The 27,484-nt window shown below is 35.7% G+C and overlaps 1 protein-coding gene across 11 annotated transcripts in view; it reads right to left on the reverse strand.

Moving 5' to 3' along the window:
• Positions 1-1,867: 1,867 nt before the first annotated feature.
• The window catches only part of DCAF6 (DDB1 and CUL4 associated factor 6), a 141,409-nt gene continuing 115,792 nt past the window's right edge, over positions 1,868-27,484 (reverse strand). For 6 of the 11 annotated variants that reach the window (XM_050768300.1, XM_050768238.1, XM_050768289.1 and 3 more), the window contains 6 exons: positions 25,162-25,203; positions 13,536-13,674; positions 11,512-11,668; positions 10,786-10,874; positions 8,780-8,885; positions 1,868-2,334 (listed from right to left, as the gene is read on the reverse strand). In XM_050768300.1, the coding sequence (XP_050624257.1) occupies positions 2,270-2,334; positions 8,780-8,885; positions 10,786-10,874; positions 11,512-11,668; positions 13,536-13,674; positions 25,162-25,203 (598 nt within the window). In that variant the 3' untranslated portion in view covers positions 1,868-2,269. The remainder of the gene's footprint in view (positions 2,335-8,779; positions 8,886-10,785; positions 10,875-11,511; positions 11,669-13,535; positions 13,675-25,161; positions 25,204-27,484) is intronic. The other 5 variants (XM_050768313.1, XM_050768308.1, XM_050768273.1 and 2 more) reach the window with 1 other exon arrangement.

Consider the following 27,484-nt stretch of genomic DNA (forward strand, 5'->3'; position numbering starts at 1 on the left):
ATCTTTGTCCTTTCTCTCCAAGACATTTAGATTCCTGAAAATAATAGGAACATTTCAACTATCTGCTAATTAAACAATAAGACATCTATTACTTTCAACAAAAAAGGGCAGCTGTTACAGCACAAACACTGAAAGCATCGACAGACAGGGGCCCAGGTTTGAGATAACCATGGCAAAACATCACATTTGCATTGGCACCAGCCTCTTTCAGCCATCATTTATAGTCACCAATGGTATGATATCCACTTCCAGAGTGTGATCAAAAGCTAGAGCTCAAGGCTGGTGCTGATGATGATGGATAAGCTGTCATATGATCCATAGCTCTGACCTTGGCAACTCCAACATTTTCTTTCTTGTGTCAGTGTTATAATTTTGGCAGCACTGAATGGCTGTTTCAAGATGGGTTCAATGATCAGTCCAGCATGGAATTGAATGTCTCCTCCAGCTGCTGGTTGGCAAGGAGGTATAGTGAAGATAGTTACTGCTGGACTATAGGTCATGGAGAAGTTGCTGGGTTTATTTCTGTCCTTCACAAGTGAGACAGTTCCTAAGAGCCCACTGAATGGAAACTCAAAGACTTCTCCCACTAAAAGGGAGAAATGATGTGCCATCCCAGAAACCTACAATAGCAAAGGCCAAGCGTGTGTGTGAGGGTGTGTGTGACAGTGAGCATGCTTTTGAAATCGCGGACCACTAAACACAACACTCTGCCATGCTTGCAATTTTGCCTCCGAGATATTATGAGGCAGCAAACTAACTGCCTCACTCCCACCCGGCAGGTCTCGGTTCTAGAGGTGGCTTTGCATATCCAGAAAGTAGCAAAGAGAAGCCATAGACATGTACTATGCTCATATGGATGACAAGAGGAGGAGGGAAATCAGAAAGTATATAGAGAATAATTTGGTGTTAAGAAAAGATTTTATTTCGTGAATGAACTGAAGAGACATGAGCATGTGAACAGACTGAGGGGAAGATACCAGCAGAATGAACATTTAGTAGAAGCAAGGGAGGTTGACTGAAGGGTTAGGTCTGCAGGAGCAGTTTTGGGTCATAACCTATAGGGTATGTAGGCATGGGTGTAGATGACTTGGATAGTCAATAACTTGCAGTGAAATTTAAAATTTGGAGTGAGAGGTAGGCCAGAAGCCATTTCCTTCAGGGCTAGTTTATGCTACTATGTGAGCTACCCATGATGCTCTCAGTCATTTCTGCTTGAAGACTAACTCCTGTATTTGTGTAATGAGGTTCCACTTATCAGGACAGATGATGTCTGGGGGTAAAAATATAGTTGACCCTTGAACAACATAGGTTTGAACTACATAGATCCACTTATATGTGGATTTCCTCTGCCATCCCTGAGACAGCAAGACCAACGCCTCCCTCTTCCTCAGCCTTCTCAACATGAAGACCTTTATGATCATCCATTTCCTCTTAGTGAACAGTAAATATATTTTCTCTTCCTTATGATTTTCTTAATAACACTTTCTTTTCTGCAGCTTACTTTATTGTAAGAATATAGTATATAATACACATAATATACAAAATATGTGTTAACTGACCATGCTATCAGTAAGGCTTCCGATTGACAGGCTGTTAATAGTCAAGTTTTGGGGAAGTCAACAGTTACATATGAATCTTCAACTGTGAGGGGGGCTGGTGCCACTAACCCCTGGGTTGTTCAAGGGTCAGCTGTACCTTGGAAAGACAAATGATGGAAGTCCTTCTATGTGATTCCATCCCACATAAGTAAAAAAGGAAAACGTTGTTAAATCTAGAAAATACAGAAAAATAGTTGTCATATGCTACAAGAGATTGGAAAATTGTGGGTCAAAGTAGCAAGGCATTAAATAAAAAGTCAAATTCAGGGTATCTTAAAACAACCAATTTCTTTAATTAGAAAGCAACAAACATGCAAATGGCAAGTGTAGAAATTTATTTGAACCAACATTTTCACTATGATGAAAATTATTCTTCAACATCGATCCAAGCTCCCACATTTGAAGGTTAGGGAAAATATTGCACTTTGCATTTTCTAGCACTCCTCATACACGGCAAAAAGTTTTAAAAACATTCTGCTAGTTTTGTTTTATACAATCTCCCAAATTCATGCACACAATCATTCCAAACCAATGTTAGGTTATCCCCAAAAAAGGGAAAAACTCCAAAAACCATAACCTTAAAATTTCACTAAAGCTCTGTAAAGAAAAAAAATATAATAAATGTCTTATACAAATTTCAGAACATTTAAGTGCTTGCCAAAAAGAGTTTATTATTCCTCATCCTCATTTTCATTCTCTTGACCAGAGCCTTCTGATCTGTCACCCTCCAACCGGTCTGGAAACACAGATAAGAGAATCGCAAAGAGAAATACTTTTAGTAATTACTATTATAAATATTTTTCAATGCCTTTTATTTAAAACTCATTAAAAATCAGTTCACCACTATGTGTGGATGTTTTTTAGAGGCAAATAAAAGAGTAGAGAAAACACAGTATTATTAGCTTTGATTATGCATGTTATTCTAAAACATACAAAAATGAAAAAAGAAACCCACTCCTATAATCTTGATATATTATATTCTACTGCAGTGGTTTTCAAACAGTGTTCTTTGGAGTCTAGGTTTCTAAGGAGGTACATCAGGTGCTGCAAAGGGGAATGAGGAGGCGGCTGTGTGAAAGAAAATATGTGGGCCATTGTTGAGGATTTGTGTAATTCTGTTTGTAAAACGATTTTTTTTTTAAATTAAATACTATGTTCCAGGCATTGTGCTAAAACCTGAGGATACAATGGTGACCAAAACAGATTTAAGTTTCTGGTCTCAAGGAGCTTATTTAGGTTAAATACTCAAGTGAATATAAACTTACAAACTGGTGAGTACAGTATGCTCTGTCAAGTTTTCAGGATTGACACTTGCTATTCTTCTGCTTGGGATACTTTTGCCCAACTCTTTAGGTATAAAGGTTCTTACTCATCTCAATACAACTATTATCCTCTCTGTGAAACTTCCTGGACGTTTCCAAACAGGCTATCTGCAGAATTTTGAACTCCCTCCTCCACATTCTAGAATATCTTGTATGAACTTCATAATGATGATCCTAATTACAGTAACAGTTGTTTGCATGTCTTCTTGCAGACCAGACTGTGAGTTCCTGGAGGGCAGGAGTTACTTCTTTTTATCTTTATATCCTCAGAGCCTAGTATAGGATGTTCAATGAAGGTTTACTGAATAAATGAATGTAAGTTTTATGAAGGTAAGATACATTACATGAGGGTATTATGAAGAAGGCAACAGAATGAAATCACTACCACCACTGAGATGGAACTAGGATGTTTCTGCCCCAGAAACATTTCCACATGGTAACATGGAAAATATTAAGGTTAAGCATAAGGAAAACAGTTCAGTCCCACTGTCAACAGCAAGAGAAGACTGAATCCTGAGATTTTATTTATTATCTACACAGGCTTAAATGCTCCCACTGGCTCCTAGGTCAACAGCCCCAAGAAAAGTACACTGAAGGGACTATATATCTCTTTTAATTGTTTAATTGTCCAAGTGAATTAGATTAAATCTCCTCTATGCCAACTCTAATCCAATGTCAAACCAATGAGATAATATATGTGTAACCTTTATAACCTTAATTATACAAATAAGTATTCAATATAAAATAAATGAACAAAATGAATAGACCTTTATAGATCAGTAAGGAATTTAAACACAGTAGAAGAATTTCTGACCAATAAAATGCTATCTAAGGGATATTAGTATTAAAAAATTACATTGTTTTTATTGTGTGATACTTTCAAGAGAGAACAAAACATGAAGTTGCTATTCTACTTAATTAGGGCTCAGGAATGGGAAACCTGAGTTTATGACTGAATATATTCAAGAAACCTATTCTGTCATGTTAGAGCATGATAAAGCAATAACGGCCTATTTCAAAGTTGGCAGGCTTCTTACCCAAATTTCTTTTGGTTGTCACATTATAAAGAAGATGGGGCAATAGAGAGTTAAGAAAAAATGTCACAGCCTTTAAATCAGTAGTGGTTAGACTTTTGCACTCAGAAGCACACAATAAAGAGACAAATGAGGGCCAAGAGTCTTTTATGATAGGTGACAGAATAAGTGACAGTGGCTTCTGAAATGAGGAAAGCAGAATAGTTGTTCTCTCCTCAAATCCAATTCATTTACATGATGCACAATCACCTCTTCCAGAATATAAGCCCAACTTCTTGGAATAAATTAAATCTTCTGTTCATGAAATGCTACTGAAGTAGTAAGGCTGCAAAGCAGTTAAACACACAAATCTCTGGTTGGCAATTATGGACAAGAAGCTCTGAAGAACAGTGTATTCTTTTACATAAAAACTGGAAATAAGAATCACTTCTATGTATATTGTTTTTCAAAAGTAGGCAACGTCAAATTGCTTTTGTAAATAAGGTTTACATTTGTAGAAAGGTTCCTTTTATTCTCTGTTGGAATATTTCTTCAGGAAAGTATTTTTGGCGGGAAAGATATGATATGAAGAAATACTGAGTTTGCTGCAGAGAGAGGGAAGGTAAATAAGAAAAAAATTCCCCAATGGAAGCCTGTGTTCCACAAAAAAATACTGTTGTTTTATTTTCCAGGCTATCCTTTACAAAGAATTTATTTACTTTCTTTAAAAGAAATAATACAAACTCATTGTTGGCTAGAGATTTGATACTAGATGTGTACTTATTTACCAGATTATTCAATATCTATTGAGCCAACTACTATGTGGTAGGCACTGTTTTAGGAGCCTAAAGACCCAGCTGCCAATTAAGACAAACTGGGTCTCTCCTCTTTATAAGCTTACTTTCTAAGGAGGAAGACAGACAACAAACAAGGTACCACCTGTATTTTTCTCCTCTAATCTGTAGTAAGACAATAAATAAAGAAACTAAAACTTAAGAGTGATAAGTACTTGAGGAAAATAAGACAATGAACAAAGAATGACTAAGTGAGAGGGAAGAAATGAGAAGACACAGAAAGCAACTTTAGATTGGGTGACCAGGGAAGACTTTTCTTTCTTTCTTTTTGAGACTGATTCTCGCTCTGTCACCAGGCTGGAGTGCAGTGGCACGATCTCGGCTCACTGCAACCTCCGCCTCCTGGGTTCAGGCGATTCTCCTGCCTCAGCCTCCCGAGTAGCTGGGACTACAGGTGCGTGCCACCACACCCACCTAATTTTTGTATTTTTAGTAGAGACGGGGTTTCACCATGTTGGCCAGGCTGGTCTCAATCTCTTGACCTCATCATGATCCACCCGCCTCAGCTTCTCAAAGTGCTGGGATTACAGGCATGAGCCACCACACTACCAGGGAAGACTTTTCTAAGGAGGTGATATTGGAGCTAAGTCCTCAATTGTATGTGAAGTCCTGGGGGCAAAGTTGGGCAGAGGAACAACAAGTGAAAAGGTCCTAAATGTGCTATTAAGCTTGATGAGTTTGAGGAAGAGAGGCCAGTATGGCTAAAATGTAGTGAGCTAGAAAAAAAGGTGGACTGAGTGGAAGTCAGAGGTTGGCAGAATGTATGTCATGTAGGACCTTGAAGGCCAGAGTAAGAAGTCTGGGTTTTACTTTAAGAGCAATTGGGAGTCCCTGAGAATTTTAGGAGGGGATGATATCTAATTTGTGTTTTAAAAAGGTGGTCAGCAGACTATAGCCTATGGGCAAATACAGCCCACTTACTGATTTTGGTTTTGTCTGACACAGAGTCTCGCTCTGTCACCCAGGCTGGAGTGTAGTGGCGCAATTTTGGCTCACTGCAACCTCCACCTCCCGAGTTCAAGCGACTCTCCTGCCTCAGCCTCCCAAGTAGCTGGGATTGCAGGTGTGCACCACCACGCCCAGGTAATTTTTGTATTTTTAATTTTTTGTATTCATCTTTTTGTAGAGACGGGGTTTTGCCATGCTGGCCAGGCTGGTCTTGAATTCCTGACCTCAGGTGATTCACCTGCCTTGGCCTCTCAAAGTGCTGGGATTACAGGCATGAGTCACTGTACCTGGCTCTGTTTTTATAGATTAAATTTTATTATAACAGAGCCATACCTGTTCATTTACATACGGTCTATGGCTGTTTTTGCATTACAATGGCAGAGCTGAGTGGTTACAATAGAAACCATATCTGGCTATTAACAAAAAAATTGACCCATTTTGAAAGGATCCCTCTGGCTGCTGTGTGAAAATCAGACTGAATGAGGACAAGAGAAGTAGAAGCAGGCAGATCAAGGGTATGTAAATATTAGGTCTACTCTGGAGTAAAGTTAGTATCACTTACTGATGGAGTCAATCTGAAAACGATTTAATAAGTTACTGTGATCTCAATAGGATGACAGGCTTTGCAAACCCATGACAGAGAAATGATAATTATCTGTGCCAAGGTCCAGAGGTATAATGGGAAGAATGTCAAGAGATAATGCAGGGTTTTATAAGACATGTTAACACATTTGGACTCTACCCTAAGAACATGTGTGGGCAAAGGAGAATTTTACACAGGGCAGTAAAGTGATTCTAAGACATTCTAGAGGAGTCTAGAATGATCCATGCACACCATTACCATCTTTTCAAAGCCTCTCAAAACTTCCAGGGATGTCAGAACTGCCTTTCCATCTCAAGAGGCCACTAGACTAGCAGTCTTTAGTGCATTATTCATGAGATGAACTTTGGTTGCTTTTTAAAAATGTAGAAGCTTAATCTCTATCCAGCTAAAATGAACCAGAATCTTTAGCAGGTGAGACCTAGGTAAGTATTTGTAGTTTGTAAAAGCCCTACAGGTGATTTGAAGAGGATCCTTCATTAAAAATCACAGCTCCAATAGAAAGAAACTGTCTTCTATCTATTCCCTGGACTTCCTAGGAAGCCTTCTGGAGTAATGGATGAGCCAAGAGGTACTTTGTGGCTACCATGTGCTTATTTGATCCAAGTCCATTTTTAACTCTCCTGAACATGCACACATTATTGTACTTGGAATGCAGGACACTGGATAGGAGAGGAAAAGAGTGGTTGACTAACTGACCCATCAAATAACTAGATATCTTAAGGATAAGGGCAGCAGAAATACAACTCTTGGGCACTTTATTCTATCTAGTATTTTGTATAAGAGAAGCAAGAAGACAAGCTGACTAAATCAACTAGAAATTGTCTTTTTGATTGCTGGCAAAAAGAGATGAAAGAAAGAGAATTTTTATATTATAAAACATCTTATCTAATTCTAAAACCAAAGAAGGATGGTAGTAGCTATTAACTAACCAACCATTGCCACATTAGCACAAATTAGATTTTTGTGCAACTGGAAAGAGAATTTTCTGCAGGAAAACTACTGAAGAAGAGCCATCCACTAGATGGGTAAGCACATTTTAGGTGTCATTACCAGTAAATGTTTTTCTTGTTTTAAAATGCGGCTTCCTCAAATGTGGAATTCAAATGGATGAATTTTACGGGTTACCTGCTGTTATTGAACAAAATATATTTTTAAAAAGTTAAAGTGTTATTACAATTTAATAAACAGAGGAACCCAAAGAAGTATTACAAAAACATTTTGTTGGTCTACTAACATTTTTTGTTTACATTCCAGGTTTATTTTTTGTTGTTATTTTCACCATTTGAAGTTTTCCCTCCTTCCTGGTAATAGTTAACATTTACATTTGAGGATTATTTTCTCTCTAATTCTTTTAATTACAAACATATGGGTCTTCTTTCAATTTTTCAGATGTGCTACACTTTCCTCTGTAAGGGCTTAGAAAAATGCTATCTGCTGTCTACTTTGTGTGGAATACTTGTTTCCATTCCCCACTCTCTCTGAGGAAGTGATATTTAGTTCATTGCTCATGCAGTTCTTAAAATAAGAAGTTATCTTAACAGAGTGAGGATGGGAGGGGACAGCACGATTATAAAAACGCTGAGGTTGGAAAGAGTTTGATGTATCCCCAAAAATCAAAGAGGGCCAGTGTGGATGGAGTAGTCACAGAAGAAAAGACTGCTGTAAATCAGCTAGAATAGTTTGAGATTAGACCATCCAGAGGTTTGCATGTCATATCAATGATTTCAATATAGTTCTGTAAGTGAAACTTACAGTTCAAAGGGGAGTAAGGGCTTGGTAGCTAATTTCAAATTCTGGCTTTAACATTTATCAGTTGTGTGACTTGGGCTAACAATTGGAGCTAAATGAGGATAAAACTGTGAAATAATTAGTATAAGCCTGATACATTATAGTTACTCTATAAATGGTAGCTATTATTATTAAATGAGAGCTAATACCAAACGTATAGAGACATTTATGAAATCAGTGAAGAGTGATAAACTCTTTTGTTTGATAAACGTATTTTGCTTATAACAGATACTAGACCTTTTGTTATAAATTATTCGATTCCTTCTTGAACATTAGTTGTAATATATGCATTTTTATGTATCTGTGGCACTGCACCTCAGAGTTTATCTAAAACAAAAAAATACTGAAAAAACAAACTGAGGTATGTTTCATTTCTTAGCATGTAACATTTATTTTTGTCTGGGCTATGACTAATTTTCAACAAACCTACCATTAAAGAATATGGACTATATCTTAAGGTCTACAAATGTAGTTCATGAGGAACTAAGTTACTGTGCTAAGAACAAGCATTCACAGAAATCCTAGTTTAGAAGTTAAGCTACCTTCATTTTGTGATATTAAAAAATATATAAACCCCTTTAAAGTAGATCTTAAATAATAACATGTTTTTCAAATATAAAAGTGGTTTTCGTAGTATACTTAAAGTTCCTACCAGCTCGGATATGATTCAGTGAAGCCAACATCCTCAACATGAAAGAGGCTGGAACTGTAATGGTGTTTCTAGTTTCTTCCAGCATGAGTTCATTTCGAGTTATAACCTACAAGGCAAGTTAAAAATCATATCAAAGATCAAAGCGTAACTGTACCTTTTCCTTGAAGATCAGGCAAACAATAAACAATCAGCCAGTACCAGGAGGAATTACTTCATTCTTTATGCATCTGATGTCTACATTTCTGCCTTAAGTCTATTCAATGCCAAACAATCACTGTAGCTTGCATTTAAAGGAGGAAGGTCAGAGAACACAACTCTTTCAACTGGCAGAAAAACAAAGGTCAAACTTAAAACATGAGGCTGCTTAAAACAGTTAAGAATTTAATTTAGCTTTTACTTGCAATTTCTTTCTGAGAGCAATTTACTTTGTAGGTTCCTTGTTTTCCCTACAGGAGAACTGATAACTTTAGCGATACAATACAGTTAAATTATTATCCATGGGCCACTTGAATCCGTTCAGAAGATGTTGCCTTGACTGAAGCAGAGTAGTCTTCAAAAATAAATTTTGGGGCAAGGGTTAACAAGGAACTGAGCCTTAAGTACCAAGAATAGTACTTGAATATTCGTGAACATCCAGAGATGCAATATGTAACCATGAGCAAAGGAAAAAAGTGGAAAAGCAAAAAACATGGCAAAGGAAAAAAAGGATGAAAGGAAGAGTATCAGATGAAGAGAAAGATGCTACTCTGATCAACAATTCCCCAATACTGAAATAATAAATTCCCAACTCATTAGGGTGCCTCACAGGGCCCTTTATAATCTTACCCTCACCTACCTGTTTAGTTTGATTGAGCTACTTTTGTGCATGTACTCTAGGGTTCCAGGCACACTGATGGTTCATTTACCCTCTCATGCTTTGGCACATGCTGATCCTTCTGTCTTAAATGCTCCTTTGCTCCCAATCTGCCTGGTGAACTATTCTCAGACTTCTGTCCAATTCTTATTTCTTCTGTGAAGACCTCTCCACCTCATCTACCCCACTTACAAACACAGCTGTTCCTCTCTGTGGGCTTCCGAAACACTGTGTGTATACCTCTGACGGACACAGACCCCACTACAGTATGTTCTAGTTGTTTACACTGTCTTTCCTACTAAACTCTGAGGGTAGGGCTTTATCTTTTTTAAACCCAGCATGATGTATAACATACATCAAGTGTTTTATAAAGGTCTATTCAATGAGTGAAAGTATACATGGGAATTGTGCTATGAACAGTCAGTGTTAGTCTAGAGTAATGGTTTTCCAACTTACTAACATTTTTAACAATGGATTCTCATTTTCATAAGAAATAGTATATGAGAACCCACAAATAAAAACCCTGGCTGAAGTTGGGGGGGAAAGGCCCAGAGTAATGCCTTCCTATTATCTACCTTCCCTCTCCCAATCCCAGAAGAAATCTAGAGCTCCAAAGAACTCAGGTTGAAAATACCGTTTCAACAGGCTTAAAAATATCTTAAAATATAATGATAAAGGAAAAGATTCTTCAATCATTTGTTCTGCTATATACTAATTCTGAAAAAGAAAGTTCCATTTCCTTTTTAAGAAAAACTCAAAATGGAAAAATAGCTATACTAAAAATGGAAAAATTGCTATGCTTTTGGAGAAACAGCCATAATAAAATTATTTTCTTAAAAGGACAGAATTTTTTGTGTGTGATTCTTTATTGTAATGACATGAATACTCAAACCTGTTTTTCTTAAACTACACACTAATCTGGTATTACTGATGACCAGTATTATAATTAGTAAGCTACTATTTTGATTTTACCTCCCTAGTATTATAGACATACTTTTATCTTAATTTTTCTTTTTCTTAAAATTTGACCTCCTTAACTGCATTAACTTGTTTCATATTAGCAACTAATAATAAACTGTTTTAATTTTTCTTAGGGAAGCATTTTAGGAACAAATTGAAATATGGTCTATAGTAAGTACAATAAAAATCTTACTTCATCAGCAAGTTTTCGGTTAAAAATCCTTGACTCTTCTAATGGTGACCAGATCTTTATGTCATAATCTATGCCAGATGAGGCTAAAACTAGAAATGAAATTTACATATTAATATGAAACCTAGAAACATGCCATTAATTCAAGACATGCTTATATTATGCATATATGTATATATAGCAAAACTGAGCTTGAACAGCAATTGTACACTACACATTTAACTGTTAATTGAAAATATTATTTTGACAATTTCCTAAAGTTATCCTAGAACATAATTTTAAGACCATGTTGAAGTCATTCCAATTCACTGTTGAGGTCACTTATTCATTGTTCTTTTATGAGATATGTGGGCAATTTCAAAAAGAAGACAAGAGCAATGCTCTTTTGTTCTGATAAATTAATTCAGACATGGGAAGACTACAAATGACTGGATGTTCAATTTGGATATACAATAAAAAGTTCAGTCATATCAAACCTCTTACAGCTTGTAAAACTTAGAAGAAATATTGGGAGGATAAACTTTCTAACCTATTTTCTTTTACTTTGTGCAAAAAGCAGATTATAGGGGTGTCTGAAGTTCAAGTACAGCTATTATTGACTCTAGTGGTGCCTAGTCAGATAATTTGGATTATTCTTATAATATTAACAACTAAAAAAAAATTTTTGTGTGTGTGACTGATGAGTCATACAAATAATTTCTAGCGCTCGCCCTAGGAAAGAGATCTTACTTGGGTCAAATGGATGTGGCTGCAGGCAGTTTACCACATGATTATCAGCTTCCAGAAGCATCAAATGCTCAGCAGTGTGCCGATCCCAGATGAAAATGTGGCCACAGTCAGAACCACTCATTACAAAGTTAGCACCCCAGAAATTGGCTTCTTTTATCTAAAGGTTGAAAAAAATTATTTAAAAATTCAAATCAAAGTTATTAAAACAAATATTTATGCTGTTCTTACAATTTTTTTCATTCTTACATTTTTAAAAAACTGCCTTAGAAAATAGTAAAATTAAAAATTGATGCTGGGCACAGTGGCTCACACCTGTAATCCCAGCACTTTGGGAGGCCAAGGCAGGAGGACCGGCTGAGCTCAGGAGTTTGAGACCAGCCTGGGCAATACAGTGAGATCCTCTCTCTCTAAAAAAAAATTTGACAAAAGTCTGTCTTCTAGTTTCTTTAAATTATGATAGAAATTCATCAGCAAGGGTAAGATGGCAGTAAGTAATAGAAAATCCCCTTTAAGAATAGGGATTTTGCTTTGTTCAATACTGTATTTATAGCACCTGAAACAGTCCTTAGGACACAATAGGTGCTTAATTATTTACTGCTAAATGGATAAATAGGATTTCTGGGTTTTGGACAGTGTAATGGTAATGTGTGTGTGTGTGTGTGTGTGTGTGTGTATATATATATATGTTGTTGAACTTTCCAAAAATTGTACCAATTTAGCTTTATAAGACTATGAAATAATTCACAGAAAAAAGAAATCATCTTTTGTATTTTGCTTTAGACTCAAAGAATAGAAAGCACCAATTTTTTCATTAACTATTATAAGCTAACACAACTGAGAAAGATATAAACATATTTAATTTTTGAAGCAGAATAAAAGGCATATGATATACTGGAATAGTTATAATGACATTTTTAAATGAATGCACACGAGTGAAACATCAAAAATCTTTGTATTTCAAACGAGGATTTTAAAAACCTTTAACTGCAGCTGCTACTTTGCCGTTTTTGGTGCTCTCACAAAAGAGGGAAGACAATTTTATTGTTATCTGAGCTACTGTTACATTTACTTATCTTCTCCTTTCTCACTCCTTCCTCTAATTATGTTCATACTAACTTTTAGGCAATAAAATGCAAGAAATATAAATTGGTTACTTCTATTAATAATGAGAACCTTTTAAAAATGAGTAAATTGTAACTAGCAATGATATTTATAGAAAGAGCTAATTACTTCCCCACCCCAAATGTTAATTTTTTAACCTAGATCCTAAAGAAAGCAAGATACAAATTCATCAGCAAGAGTAATACAGCAATAATAAGGATTAAAACTGATTCTGTAGATACCTTATGATGCAATGAATATGAGAACAACACTTTCTAGATATAAAGGGATCAGAGTAACAGTTACACTAGTCATCTCAAAAACTTTTCTTACTAAGTAATTAATATCACACTGGATGTAGAAACTTGTAGATTGTAAAAACTACAAAAAGATTTTAGAGATATTTCTGGTCTATTCTTATTTCATCTGGTAAGTCACTAAAACAAATTTTCACTTGTCGATCTTGAAAGTGGTAAAAGTGGCCTGACTATATTTTGCAATCAACTTAGATTTTATAGATCCAAATCCTTCTCTCCAAAACTAACAAAGAAAGCTAATACAAGCTAAAAAAAAAAAAAAAAAAAAAAAAATCTACCAGAAACTTTTCAGGTAGACAGTAAATGTGCGAGAGCAAAAAAAAAAAAAAAAAAAAAAAAAAAAAAAAAAAAAAAGCAATGATTACTTGTATAAACTAAAAATTTTTTAATCTACATTTTTTTTAGTAGAGTTTTCTTGTAAAAAATAATGGTCTTTCACAATATATTATAGGACTAAAAGAACCATGTTGGATAAAGAGATAACCAAAGATTTAATAAATGTAATACTGAAATCCCACTGGCAATATATGAAGATAAATCATTATGGAAAAACATTCATAGTATGAAACTGCAATTTCACCAAAAAATGCCATGAACATTTGGTACCATTGTCCTGGAGTTGCGATGGCCTTTATAAACCATTTTTACTAATGGCCTTCTAATGTTCAAAGTATCCAATTCTTCCATTTCTTTCCGTTCTTTTCTCCGTCTGAAGAACTCCTGAATACGGGCAACAGCAGAGCGTCTATGAATCACATATTAAAAAGCAAAAATAAATAAAAATATTCACAAAGAATGATAATGAGAAGCTGATGGAAATATAGTACATCTAGGAAATACATGAACATATTATCTCAATAAGGCACCCCCAACCAAAAGCATAAAAAGGCAGACACAACAGTGAGACATAAGACTAGTTGAGTTACTACAACAAAGTATTTTAGTTAAAAGATCACTTAGAAATTTGATACTGGTTGAAAAGTAAAGGCAATAGCATGCGGCAAACTGGTTTTTAAAGGGCTATTTTATAAAAACATAATACAGACAAAATTCATGTGCAATTTTACTATAAATAAATTTTATCCAATGTTCTTTCCCCTCTTCTCCATATTAAGAAAACACATAACGAGAAATGAAAAGAAACTAAGGGTAACATATAATAGCAGTGGATAGAATTCTATTTTGAGATTTTATTTAAAATACTCCTTAAAGAAGTTCCAAAAACAGACTACTCTAGGTAAAAAGAATAATGAAACCCCGTCTCTACTAAAAATACAAAAAATTAGCCAGGTGTGGCGGCAGGTGCCTGTAGTCCCAGCTACTCAGGAGGCTGAAGCAGGAGAATGGCATGAACCCATGAGGCGGAGCTTGCAGTGAGCCAAGATCGCGCCACTGCACTCCAGCCTGGGTGACAGAGCGAGACTCTGTCTCAAAAAAAAAAAAGAAAAAGAAAAACAAAAACAAAAAACAAAAAACAAAAAAAAGAGAATATTAATATATAAGCAATAAAACAAGGACCTTCAAATAGCATCTTCTTTATGGACTCCATATTATGGATTTGGAACTAATGAAGCAGATTTTACTCTCCTAAGAAATGGTTTGGTGACAGAAATGAGATTGAAGAACAAAGGATTCTTAAAAACTGATTTAACTATTAAAGTAAACTTCTCCTAACACATATTACTTAATAATTTTGTCAGTTTGAATTTATTTAAAATATTATATTTTGACACATAATAGACCAAATGTCCATAATCTTTAAAAAGTTTACAAATCAGTAAGAAAAACAGATCTCATAACAGATAACAAAGATGCTCAGTCTCACTAACAATAGGATAAAAACAAAAAACTGATCTTCAAATGTTTATTAGATTGAAAAGACTTTTATGTATATGAGAATGGTAAGAGTTCAGGAAAACAGGCATTACTGACAGGAGTTTGAAGTGGTTTTTACACATAAAAAAGATATTGTAAACTTTTTACTAAATATAACACATATACAGGAAAGTTGAAAATCATAAGGTAAAAAGCTCAATGAATTTTTGCAAACAAAACAGGTCCATATAATCAGCACCAGTATTTAGAAACAGTATAACCAGATTTCCTGAAGTCTCCTAAGTGCCCCATTCCCATCATTACTGTTCCTTTTAAAGGAAACCATTATTCTGACTTCTGATATCATGAATTAATTTTGCCTGCTTGTGAACTTTAATTAAGTGGCATAATACATTTTTTTGTGTCTAGCTTCTTTAGCTCAAAATTATGTTTGTAAGATTCATCCATGTTGTACTTGGCTGTAGTTTATTCATCCTTTCTGCTGCAGAGTATTACTTGGTATAAATATATTAATATTTATCCATTCTACTGTTGGTGGACATTGGGTTGTCAACATTTTTGATTACTAATATTAGGCTACTATCCACATTTGTGTATGTCTTTTGGCGAACTATGTACATACTTATGTTGGATATATACCTAGAAGAAGAGCTGCTGGACCTCAGTATGTGCATAATGTTCTGCTTTGATAGATACTCTCAAACTGAAGATCTATTTGTGGTTTTCCAAAGTGGCTGTATAAATTTACACTCCCACCCATAGTGTAAAGGTCCAGTAAAATATATTTTTGAAAAGAAATAAAATAATACAAGCTTTGACTCAGCAATTTAACTTTTAAAAAAATGTATATTATAGAAAAATTTAAATATGTAAATACATAAACTTTTTTTCACTGCACAACTGTAATTGAGACATATTGGAAATAATCTAAATACTCATATAGAAAGAATAGGTTAAATAAATTATGCCACATCCATACAATGAAATACTTATGCAGCCATTAAAAAGGATATGAATGATCCATAAACAACCACATGAAAGATATCACCATTATACTGCTTAATCAAAAACACAGGCTAAAGAATAATTCATAGAATAAAACTATATATGCATAGAAAGGGTTTGGAAAGATGGACATTAAATTATGACTAACAATTTTTAAAATAATGATGTAACAATTATATACTTCTACTTTCATAATAAAAAGATGTTTACTTTTTCATCAACTAAAATGGTATACTTTAAGTTACACAGACTTACTTAAAAAAGTGTTTTAAAAACTTTTTTCTATGCTAAGTATATCAAAGAAAAAGGAATCTCCACATACATTTTTAAGTTAGATACAGTTAGAAACTCCCAGAAAAGCTGACATGTTTAGTTTACTCTATCTCTTTCTGATTGGGAGGTGAGAATGGGAAGGGTAGAGAGGTCAAATATTCTTGAAAGAGACATACTTAAGACACACAGGCTTGGATCTCTCTATCATGTTTCTGAATGGAAGAAAAAGGAACAATGAATCAGTTACAAATATGTGATTAGCAAGAAACTAATAAAGAAAAAACTCTTTTGCTAAGAAAGTAGAGTTATAGGTAGTAGAAGAAATAACTGTGTTGCTAAGCCAAAGGACATAAGAGCTATAAATGGGAAAAAATTATGCAACAAGAATTTAGATGGCAGCTCAAACCATTTATTTTATCACTCAGGCTGGAGTGCAGTGGCGGGATCTCAGCTCACTGCAACCTTTGCCTCCCAGGTTCAAGTAATTCTCCTGCCTCAGCCTCCCAAGTACCTGGGACTACAGGCCTCCACCACGTCTGGCTAATTTTTGTATTTTTGGTAGAGATGGGGTTTCACCATGTTGGCCAGGCTGGTCTCGGACTCCTGACCTCAAGTGATCCACCTACCTCAGCTTCCCAAAGTGCTGGGATTACAGGCATGAACAACCGTGCCCAGCTTCAAATCATTTAAAACAAGATGTATGGACAAAATTAAGGCTGTATTAGTAAATGAGGTAGTAATAATTATGAATAAATGAGAACTGTATCAAAGCATAAATGTTCATTTAAAAAATATGCTCTAGGCCAGGCACGGTGGCTCACCCCAGTAATCCCAGCTACTCGGGAGTCTGAGGCAGGAGGGCTGCTTGAGCCCAGGAGTTCAAGATCAGCCTGGTCAACACAGTAAGCCCATCTCTAAAAAAAGGTGAAAAAAATTAGCTGGGCATGGTGGTACACACCTGTAGTCCCTGCTATTTGGGAGGCTGAGGTGGGAGGATGGCTTGAGCCCAGTAGTTCCAGGATGCAGTGAGTTAAGATCATGTCATGTATTCCAGCCTGGGTAACAAAACAAGGATCTATCTCTCAAAACAACAACAAAAACCAAAACTCAAGAAATCTATGGGCCAATTAATACAAATAATAGAAAAGGAATGTGGCTGGATACATAATCATATGCAAGTTAACTACATTTCTAAATATCAGCAAGGGACAATTAGCCTAAATTTTAAAAAGAATGCATTTATAACAGCAACCAAAAGTGTCTTTAAGTTACAAAAAATATGTGTAAAACTTGTTCACAGAAAAATAAAATGTTACTGAAAGATATTTTCTAAAAGGCCTAGGCTGAGCATAGCAGTTCACACCTATAATCCCAGCAGTTTGGGAGGCTAAGACAGGAGGATCCCTTGAGCTCAGGAGTTTGAAACCAGGCTGGGCAACATAGTGAGACCCCATCTCCACGAAAAAATCAAAAAAATAAGCCAGGAGTGGTGGCACACATCTGTGGTCCCAGCTACTCAGGAAGCTGAGGTGGGAGGATTGCCTGAGCCCAGGAGGTCGAAACTGCAGTGAGCCGTGATCATGCCACTGCACTCCAGCCTGGGCGACAGAGCAAGACCCTGTCTCAAGGAAAAAAGAAAAAAAGGCCTAAATAATTGTAGATATAACATTGTATAGTAAAGATAAACAATTTTCACCCAAATTTATTTTACAAATTTATTACAACTATAAGCATATTCTGATGACTTATTTGTAGAACTTAATAAAATCAACCAAAGGACAAAGAATAGCCAAGATCCTTCTAAAAATGAATAAAGAGAAAGAAGGGTCTTGCCTTAGCAGCCATTAAGATTTATTACAAAGCTATAATAATTACAAAAGTATGATACTGACAGAGAGACAAATTGTCTGATGAAACAAAACAGCCTAGAAACAGATTTGTGTTATATAAATCTTTGTAATATGACATACGTGGGATAGCAGATCACTGGGAAAATTCACCATTTCATAAATGAACAGGGGAAAAACTGGCTATCTAAATGGGGCAGGGAAAAGTTACACATATACATCATAAACAAAAATCATTCCCAAATAAATTAGTAACTTAAATGTCAAAAGTAAAACTTCAAAAGGAAATATAGATAAATTTTAAAATTCCAGATAAGGACTTTGTAAATAAAAGAAAGTGATAAGCATAAAAGATCGATAAAATTTAACTATGTGAAAATTAAAAATGGTTCATCAAGAAACAGCCTAAAAACAGTGAAAAACATCATAAAATAGAAAAAATATTTGTACACTAATACATGATAGTGGATTAGTATCAAAAATGCATTAAGAATTCTTATAAATCAATAAGGAAAAGAAAAACAACTCAATTAAAACAACCCAGTAGAAAACCAGATCAGGACCGGGTGCAGTGGCTCACGCCTGTAATCCCAGCACTTTGGGAGGCTGAGGCAGGTGGATCACTTGAGGTTTAGGAGTTCGAGACCAGCCTGGCTAACACAGTGAAGCCCCATCTCTACTAAAAATACAAAAATTAGCCGGGTGTGGTGGCATGCACCTGTAATCCCAGCTACCTGGGAGGCTGAGGCAGGAGAATCACTTGAACCTGGGAGGTGGAAGTTGCAGTGTGCTGAGATCGTGCCACTACACTCCAGCCTGGTGACAGAGCGAGACTCCATCTCAAAAACAAACAAACAAACAAACAGATCAAGAGATCGGGCTGAAAAACAAGAGATGCATAATCTTCTTTGTAAATTGGGCAACGAACATCAAGACCATGAGATATTACTGTACACCAAATCAATTAGAAAAATCAAGATATGTGACAACAAGAATCAGTGACGTGAATAAACATTTTTAAAAAATATTGTTATATATTGTATTTAATTTACACTCCCACTTTGGAGAACAATTTTAAATTATTTTGCAAATGGTCCATTCCTAGGTATATACCCAAGAAAAACTTTGTTATCAGGAGAAATATTTGAGAATGCTCAAAGCAGCACTGTTAATACCAAAAACTAGAAACAACCTAAATGTCCATTAACAGGAAAATGGATAAACTATGGTTTAGTCAAACTTATTATTAGACAGCAGTAAAAATGACTGGGCAAGAGCTACATATAACATGGATGAATCATAGTAAGATAATATCTGAGAAAAAAAAAAAAGCCCCAGTCTCGTATACAGTATGACATCATTTTTATTTAAAGTTCAAAAGTGGGTAAAAATTTATGTTTATATGTTTATGTTTTGTTTTTTAAAGCAAGGCATGATAACCATAACATTCACACACTGGTTACCACTGGTGTGGTAGGCAGATGGACAAAATAGGGTGAACAGGTAGATTTAAGTTACAGCGAGTTTTTTAGTTCTTGGATTGGTTGGTGGGCTCGTGGGTATCTAAAGAAAGAAAAGGAACCAAGTATGAACTAACAATAATAGTGTGTTATAAACCAAGAATTATAAAAATACAATTCTCCCCTTCCTCAGGTTAGATGAGGGGGTCCTTAATACTCTCAAAGCCCTGCAAAGCTCTGTCAATGCAATTACTGTATTGTAACTATGTATATATGTCTGTGTATCCCACTGAACTGAGAGTTCAAGGAGGGTAGGCGTTGTGTTATCATTATCACCAGCACCCATCAGAGTATCTAGCACATAAGAGGTTTATTGAAGTAACAAAATAATAGGTAAAAAATTGATTATCCAGCAATTTCAAAGTAATAACAAAACAGCTCAAAGTATCAATTATTATTCTATTTGGAAGAAACATTAATGGAGAAAAAGACAGTAAATCTGAAGGATGTACAACTAACCTAAGAAAATAAAACGTAGACTCCTGACTTTGTATTTTACTATTGCATATTCCAGGAAATCTGGAATCTTGGAGATAACGCCAAGGTTAAAGTATGAAGTTACATGAAACAGTCTATAAACCCCTTTTAAAAGTACTAGTCACAATTAGTAAAAAACTAGGCTAAAATAAGGAGAAATTCATTAAAGAGCACTAAAAAATGAATTACTTTGCATACCATTTTCAAGATGGTAAACCCTTTCATAAAACACCATTACACATAGGTAGAAGGGCACAAATTAACTGATATTATAGGTATGAGTAAAATACCTTACAAGAGAACAAAGACTTTTTAGGGTGGGAAAAACAGCATAATCAAAGATTAGGAGAGGATAGACCAGGAATGAAATGACTTAAGTAATTCAGTTACCAAACAAGGTTATTATATAAAGGATACTGTACTATGGATAGAATACAAGAACATGACTAGAATTACAGCAGGCGAATTTTGAATAAATTTGTAGAAAGAAATTATTTGCTATGCAAAACACACAGTGAAACACTAAAGGGAAATAAAAGCTTCTCCTAGTCCAGGTTTCTAAGGAACTCAATACTTGTCTAAGAATGTAGTTAGAATAATCTGGAAGCAGAGCACTTCTCAAACTTGGGATTTTTGTAGGTATTCCACAAAATAGGCTTATGATAAAGTAAGTGTGGAAAATGATATACTAAACAAAGCTTAAAGAGGTTTCTTTGCTGCAAGTCTTCTCAGAGGCTTTATTATGCCACAAGTTCTTGTGAATCTCACAAAGATGTATACACAATGTAGTATTTCCCAAATTTTGTGACCACATTGTAGAGCATCAGAACACTTTGGACAACAGTGACCTTCATCTTCTTAATTTTGTAATTAAATTATTCCACTCAAAAATAAATTGAGTGTGAATTTATTATAAAAAACTTGAGCTTGATTTTTTTCAATTCAAAGACTGAAGATCTAGGTTCTTATAAACATAGGAAAGCTATCCTCACCACCATCTCCTTCAATAGAAGAGTCTCTGCAACAATTATTACATTTCTATGTCTCTACTTTCACAGTAACTATAAAACTTTGCTATAAGAATTAAAGTTGCTATGCGTATGTGTTAAAGATGCATTCTCCAGGCATAAATAAGAAAAAGGATATTAAAAGAATAGATTAAATTCCATGTATTTATGGTTCATTGGAAATGCTCATTATAATTCTGAATACACTGTTCTTCAGTATATCAAGTTAAAAACCCCATCTCTACTAAAAATACAAAAAATTAGCTGGGCATGGTGGTGCATGCCTGTAGTCCCAGCTACTTGGGAGGCTGAGGCAGGAGAACTGCTTGAACCCGGCAGGCAGAGGTTGCAGTGAGCCGAGATTGCACCACTGCACTCCAGCCTGGGCGACAGAGCAAGATTTCACCTCAAAAAAAACAAAAACAAAAACAAAAACCCAGTAAGTTCTTTTAATTTACACTATGTATATATTTTTCTTATATTAGCTTAGCAGTTCTTAGAAAAGAAAACCTCATTAATTTGAATCTTCTTATATACAACCTGTGATTATTCAGCCAGGGTGAAGCTAAAATTTTCATTTAAATTATAAATTTTAAAATGTTTGCAGTCCAATTGAATGCTACAAATAAGAGTCTAGAAAAAAGTTATTAAAAGATAAACATTTTAAGTGCTTTAAAACACACACTTGGTTTATAGTAAAAGCTATGTGCTATGGTTTGCATGTCCCCTCCAAAACTCATGGTGAAACTTAATCCCCAATGTGGCAGTATTGAGCGGTGGGGTCTTTAAAAGGTGATTGGATCATGAGGGCTCTGCTCTCAAGAATGAATTAATCTACTTATAGATTAACAGATTATCATGGCAGTGGGGACTGGTGGCTTTATAAGAAGAGGAAGAGAAGCTTGAGCTTAGCCTTCTCATCATGTGATCTCCTGTGCCAGCTTGGGACTCTGCAGAGTCCTTGCTAGCCAGAAGGCTCTGTGGCCCTGCTACCTTGGATTTCCCAGCCTCCGTAACTGTAAAAAATGCATTTCTTTTATTAATTACCCAGAAGATTTCTATCATAAGCAACAGGAAATGAACTAAGATACTATTAATACATCAGCGTTATCTAGCTTTATCAACAAAAAAGGTCTATATGTTAGAACTTCTGTCATTTCAACACGTATCTTTACAAGCATCTGAAATAAGTGAGGGAGATAGGTTGCTAGACAGTATCTTGCTGTTTCTGCTCTTTTGTGGGGGCAAGAAACTGGATTCTTTGCCTTACAATGTATTAGTAAACAAAAGTAAGGGATAGCAGGTCTGATGCTGCTATCTTTAGAAGGGTCTGCTTATAAGGCTGGCCCTTGGCTGGTGTCTGAGAACTTGACTTTTGGCATGTTACGTTGCTCTGCCTGCCTGGGATACAACCCTGCGGGGCCAGCTTGCGTAAACTGCAAAAGTAACATGATTTGTGGTGAACACCTACTTTCCTTCTGGGTCTGGAATTCAGGTGACTGTGGTTAGGCACACAGGCAGAGGTGTCTACATGACCAGCCCCCAGTAAACACCCTGGATTTTGAGTTATAAGCAGGCTTCACCAGGGCAGAAAAACTACACAAGTATTACTGTATTTTATTGGGAAGGGAGGTGCACATTCTGAAAGAGAGAACAGTGGAACATTGCGCCTGGATTCTTCCACTCTGTCTGATCTTTTTTCCTTGCCATAATAAATTATAGCCATGATTGAAGTGTAGCAAGCAATCAAATGTGTGGAGAGGCCGTGGGACCCCTGAAACAGTAATTCACTGGTTTCTCATTCACGTTTCAGGAAGCAGAGAAAGAAAGCAAAAACCCATATCATGCAGGGAGATACGAATAAAAATTTAGTTAGCTAGAGTTTTTGACAAAAAGGTGTCTTTGCCAACTTTTATTTCTGTGTGCCTGTATGTATTACACTGTCCTTAAAAGTGCTTACATTCTTATATATGAAAACATACAAATATACAATGAACTCTGACAGGTAGTACAGTAGGTGTATATAAGGGCCCATATTTTTGATTAGGGAATATATGGGCCAGGAAAAGTAGCTTAAGATGATGTTGAAAGATGAGGTGACCCAAATGATGGTAACAGTGATGGGAGGTCTTTTCTGTTAGAAGGCTCAGAGTATGTAAAGACACACTGGCTTAAGGCAGTATAATGTATTCAGAGAACTCCAATAGTCCTCTGAATGTATCCAGTGACACTCCACGTATGGCAATGTAGAGAGCATGACCAATTTTTGGCAGCAGCTATATTAAGAAGTGCCCTACATACCAGGCAAGGAAGCTGGGTTTGTCTCTTCTTTATATCATAAACAATGGAGAAATACTGAAAGCAGGAGTAGAAAGAGTTGGAGAACTCCCTCAATAGACCAGGAAAGAGGTGATGAGGTAATAAAAGTAGGGGATGACTACCACTTTATTTACTATTCAAAGAAATATGGCACCTATCATTCAGAATCTTAGCAGATTACAGTAAATCACATTCCCCAAACACTGTAAGACAGTCCCTAATGAAGACCAGTCATAATGGACAGTAGATATAAACATCTGTGATTTTTTTTTTTTAATTTTGTCTATCTTAAGCAGTTTACATTCTTTGAACATCTCCAATTGCTAAAAGGAGAAGCAGAACAAATGTGTTCAGTGGCAGGAAAATACTGCCTTATAATTAGAAGCTTCCACCAGATAATCTCTACATAAGAAATAAATGAGGTAGAGAAGAATGAGTCTCACCTCATTCACTCTTCTGCTGTTACATTTTCTGCTTTACCATTGTTTATCAGTTCATGATAATCTCCACGTTAGTGTTTTAGCTTTTCTAAAACTCAAAGCATCATGATACTTTATAGTTGCAATTTTCATTATGAAAGCAGAAACCAGCTTTGTGTACTTGGGATAAAAAGTATAAATCAGAATATCAAAGAACTCTAAAGCAAATTCCATTTTATTGTCATATAATTAATTAGAAAGTGATAACTAGGCCAGGTGCACTGGCTCACGCCTGTAATCCCAGCACTTTTGGGAGGCCAACATGGGCAGATCACTTGATGTCAGTAGTTCAAGACCAGCCTGACTAACATGGTGACCAACCCTGTCTCTACTAAAAATACAAAAATTAGCTGGGCCTGGTGGTGGGCGCCTGTAATCCCAGATACTCAGGAGGCTGAGGCAGGAGAATCACTTGAACTCTGGAGGCGGAGGCTGTAGTGGGCTGGGATTGTGCCACTGCACTACAGCCCGGGCAACAGAGCAAGTATACACCTTGGGAAAAAAAACAAAAGAAAGTGATAACTAGTAATAATTTGAAAAAGTTACTTCAAATATACCTTAATGTTAAAACAGGCTAGAAACAACAACACAAAAATAAAACAAGTTTGAGAAGCAAAAACAAATTTGAGACTTGTAGTTGAGAATCCTCCTGAGAATGAACCATAACCAGAAATTTCCATACATCTATTATATTTTTTGGCTTATTTCATGACTTATGCATTTTCCATTGGGAACTCTACAAACTTTACATTTCTGATTGTTGCTATATGTTTCATGTTCAACTCTGTTTTAGAAACTGATGTAAATAACAGATACATGCCTCTAGAGTTAAGTACAAGGTTGCTTTTGTCAGCAAACCAGGTTTTGAGTAGGTGATTGATGTGATTGAGGTTCACTTTAAAGATCTACCCAAAAATATACCCCATTGTCAGAATTAGAGAAGTGCTTGAGGATTATGTATCATCTTGATGTGACACTATTTCTAAACTATTTATAAGGAAACAACTTTCTTTCAAAAATCAGAAACCTATACACAGATTTAGACTTAAGTACATTTTTAGTTATTGAGCTCAAGGAAAAGGAGTATATATGAATAACAAAAAGTTGATAATTGTTATCCCAATCAAATTAAAAAAACATAAATTGCATTCTTCAACAAAATATCCAAAAAGAGTAACTGATATTTAAAGTACATCATTTCAGATTATAGTTACTTTGTCATATGACACATTTGAAGTGAACATCAGTTATATCTGCACACAGGAAATTTCTTTTCATTCTATCCCCATGCAGTGCATGCAGCTAAATATAGTTTGTGGAAAGCGACCTACTTTACAATGCTTAGCACTTAGAGTTCAGTAAGTTCAAAGGAAGTATTAACTGTTAATAGGAAAGGTGGTTAGCTGTGGCAAAAGAGGACCTGGCAAATCCATCATAGAAAAAAATAATGAAGGAATATACTGAATTACCTCATTATTCTATCACCTATTGTTGTTCCTCTGATATTAAATCTAGTGAAGGGAACACAATAACTGAAATCACTTACAAAGACTTCAAAGAACCAAATATTTAAAGCATTAAGGTCACCTTTTTTAATCATCAATCATCTCAATTTTAAAAAAAACTTTTGTTTCCCTTTGTGACTTAGGGCATTAAGCAAGGAATATGTCAGTCAACTAAATGTATATGAAGAAATTAAGCGAACAGAAACACTCATTGAAGATAAAATAGAAGGAAGACATTGCACTTAATCCCTTTTATCTTTTAAATAAATCAGAACCCAATCCTGTCACAGTATGGGAAACTGCACTGGCTTATTACGAATGCCATCCACGGGAACACCTATACGCTCCTCAAAGCTGAGGAGCTCTTTGGAAAATAACTAATTAAGCCCTAAGCTGACTCACTTGGCCTAACCACAAGACTATATAACAAATAAGCAAAGAATAACATGGTTTGTAACTTCCTAGGAGTCCAGTTCTTGCTCTTTGACTATTTCTTTTCTCTCTGCAATTTTCTTTAATAAAGAGTAAACTGCAATAATGAGAAACATGGAAAGCGTGGTTATAATGATGACTGAATAAATGCTGCCAAATTTACAGTACAAGGAATTTTGGCTTTAAAAGTGAGGACTATGCTCCATGGTCCAGGTATATGGAACCAAATTTCTATGAAAATAATACTTCTAAAACTTATTACAGGGCAATACAGGGTTAATATTATCACTCTTTAGGGAAAAAATTATTAGATCATCCTAACTGATGATATAATTAAAAACTATTCAAGAGACTATGTGAGGACTTATTCAGGAAGCTTTCTTAGATGCTTGTCTTTTTCAGAGAGTAATTTAGGTTTTCTCTTGAGTTTAGAAACAGTAAGAGCTACCAACCAGGCCATCAAGTAATTTACAATAGATTTGGCATTGTAAAAGAAAAAAAAAATTATATGGGCCAGGCACAGTGGCTCACACCTGTAATCCCAGCACTTTGGGAGGCCGAGGCAGGCGGATCACGAGGTCAGAAGATCGAGACCATCCTGGCTAACACAGTGAAAACCTGTCTCTACTAAAAATACAAAAAATTAGCTGGGCGTGGTGGTGGGTGCCTGTAGTCCCAGCTAATTGGGAGGCTGAGGCAGGAGAATGGCGTGAACCTGGGAGGTGGAGCTTGCAGTGAGCCAAGATTGCGCCACTGCACTCCAGCCTGGGTGACAGAGCAAGACTCCATCTCAAAAAAAGAAAAACTTACATGAAGATTATCTGAACAGAGAACTCAACCACACTCTTTTCATTCCAAGGGCATATATATATGTTTCTTAACCCAGTATATGGCCAGGCACGGTGGCTCATGCCTGCAGTCCCCCAGCACTTTGGGTGGCTGAGGCTTGAGGCCAAGAGTTCAAGACCAGCCTGGTCAACATAGTGAGACTGTCTCTTCTAAAACTAAAATAAATAAATAAATAAAGAGCGCAGCAACATGCATCTGTAATCCCAGCTACTTGGGAGACTGAGGGAGCAGGATCGCTTGAGCCCAGGAGTATGAGGCTGCAGTGAGCTATGACTGTACCATTGTACTCCAGCCTGGGCAACAGGGCAAAACCCTGTCTCAAAAAATAAAACAAAACAAAATAAATAAATACAGTATATAAAATCACTAAGAGATACACTTACTATTTTTTTGTTTTGTTTTGCTTTTTTCCTAAGTCAGACTTATTTTTGACATTAGGACTAATTTTATTTTTTTAAACACCATGATTAGAGAACATACATTTCTTTATGTCTTTTTTCAATTTATTTCCCATTTACTGTTCTACGTTCTTGCCTTACACAAAGTTACAGGGAACCCAAATATGTGGCGATTCATATATTTCATTGTTTTAAACTCTGGATTTCTGCCAGCAGAGGTATTTTACCACAGACTATAGTTTGACTTCTCTCTATAATACTGATTACTACAGAGCAGGTATTTGCAAGCTATGACTCTTGGGCTAGATCTCTGCCAAATGCCAATTTTTGAAATGAACCTTAGGCTAAGAAAAGTTTTTACATTTTTAAATGTAATATTTTAAATGGTCATATAGGTACCTACCATAATGGTCTCCATTTTGTCTCCTGGCCAACAAAGTCTAAAATACTTATGATATGGCTCTTTAGGAGTAAGTCTGCTGCTCTGCTATAGACTCCCAGTTACATTTATATAGACTTGCTGTAGTTAATGAGAAGAGCATTCCATTTAAAAATATCTATGTTAGTTGTTAAGGTCTTCATTTTCTAAGACATTTCCTTCTCATGCT

Source organism: Macaca thibetana, chromosome 1 (assembly GCF_024542745.1).
Source record: "Macaca thibetana thibetana isolate TM-01 chromosome 1, ASM2454274v1, whole genome shotgun sequence".
In the NCBI taxonomy this organism is placed as follows: Eukaryota; Metazoa; Chordata; class Mammalia; order Primates; family Cercopithecidae; genus Macaca; species Macaca thibetana.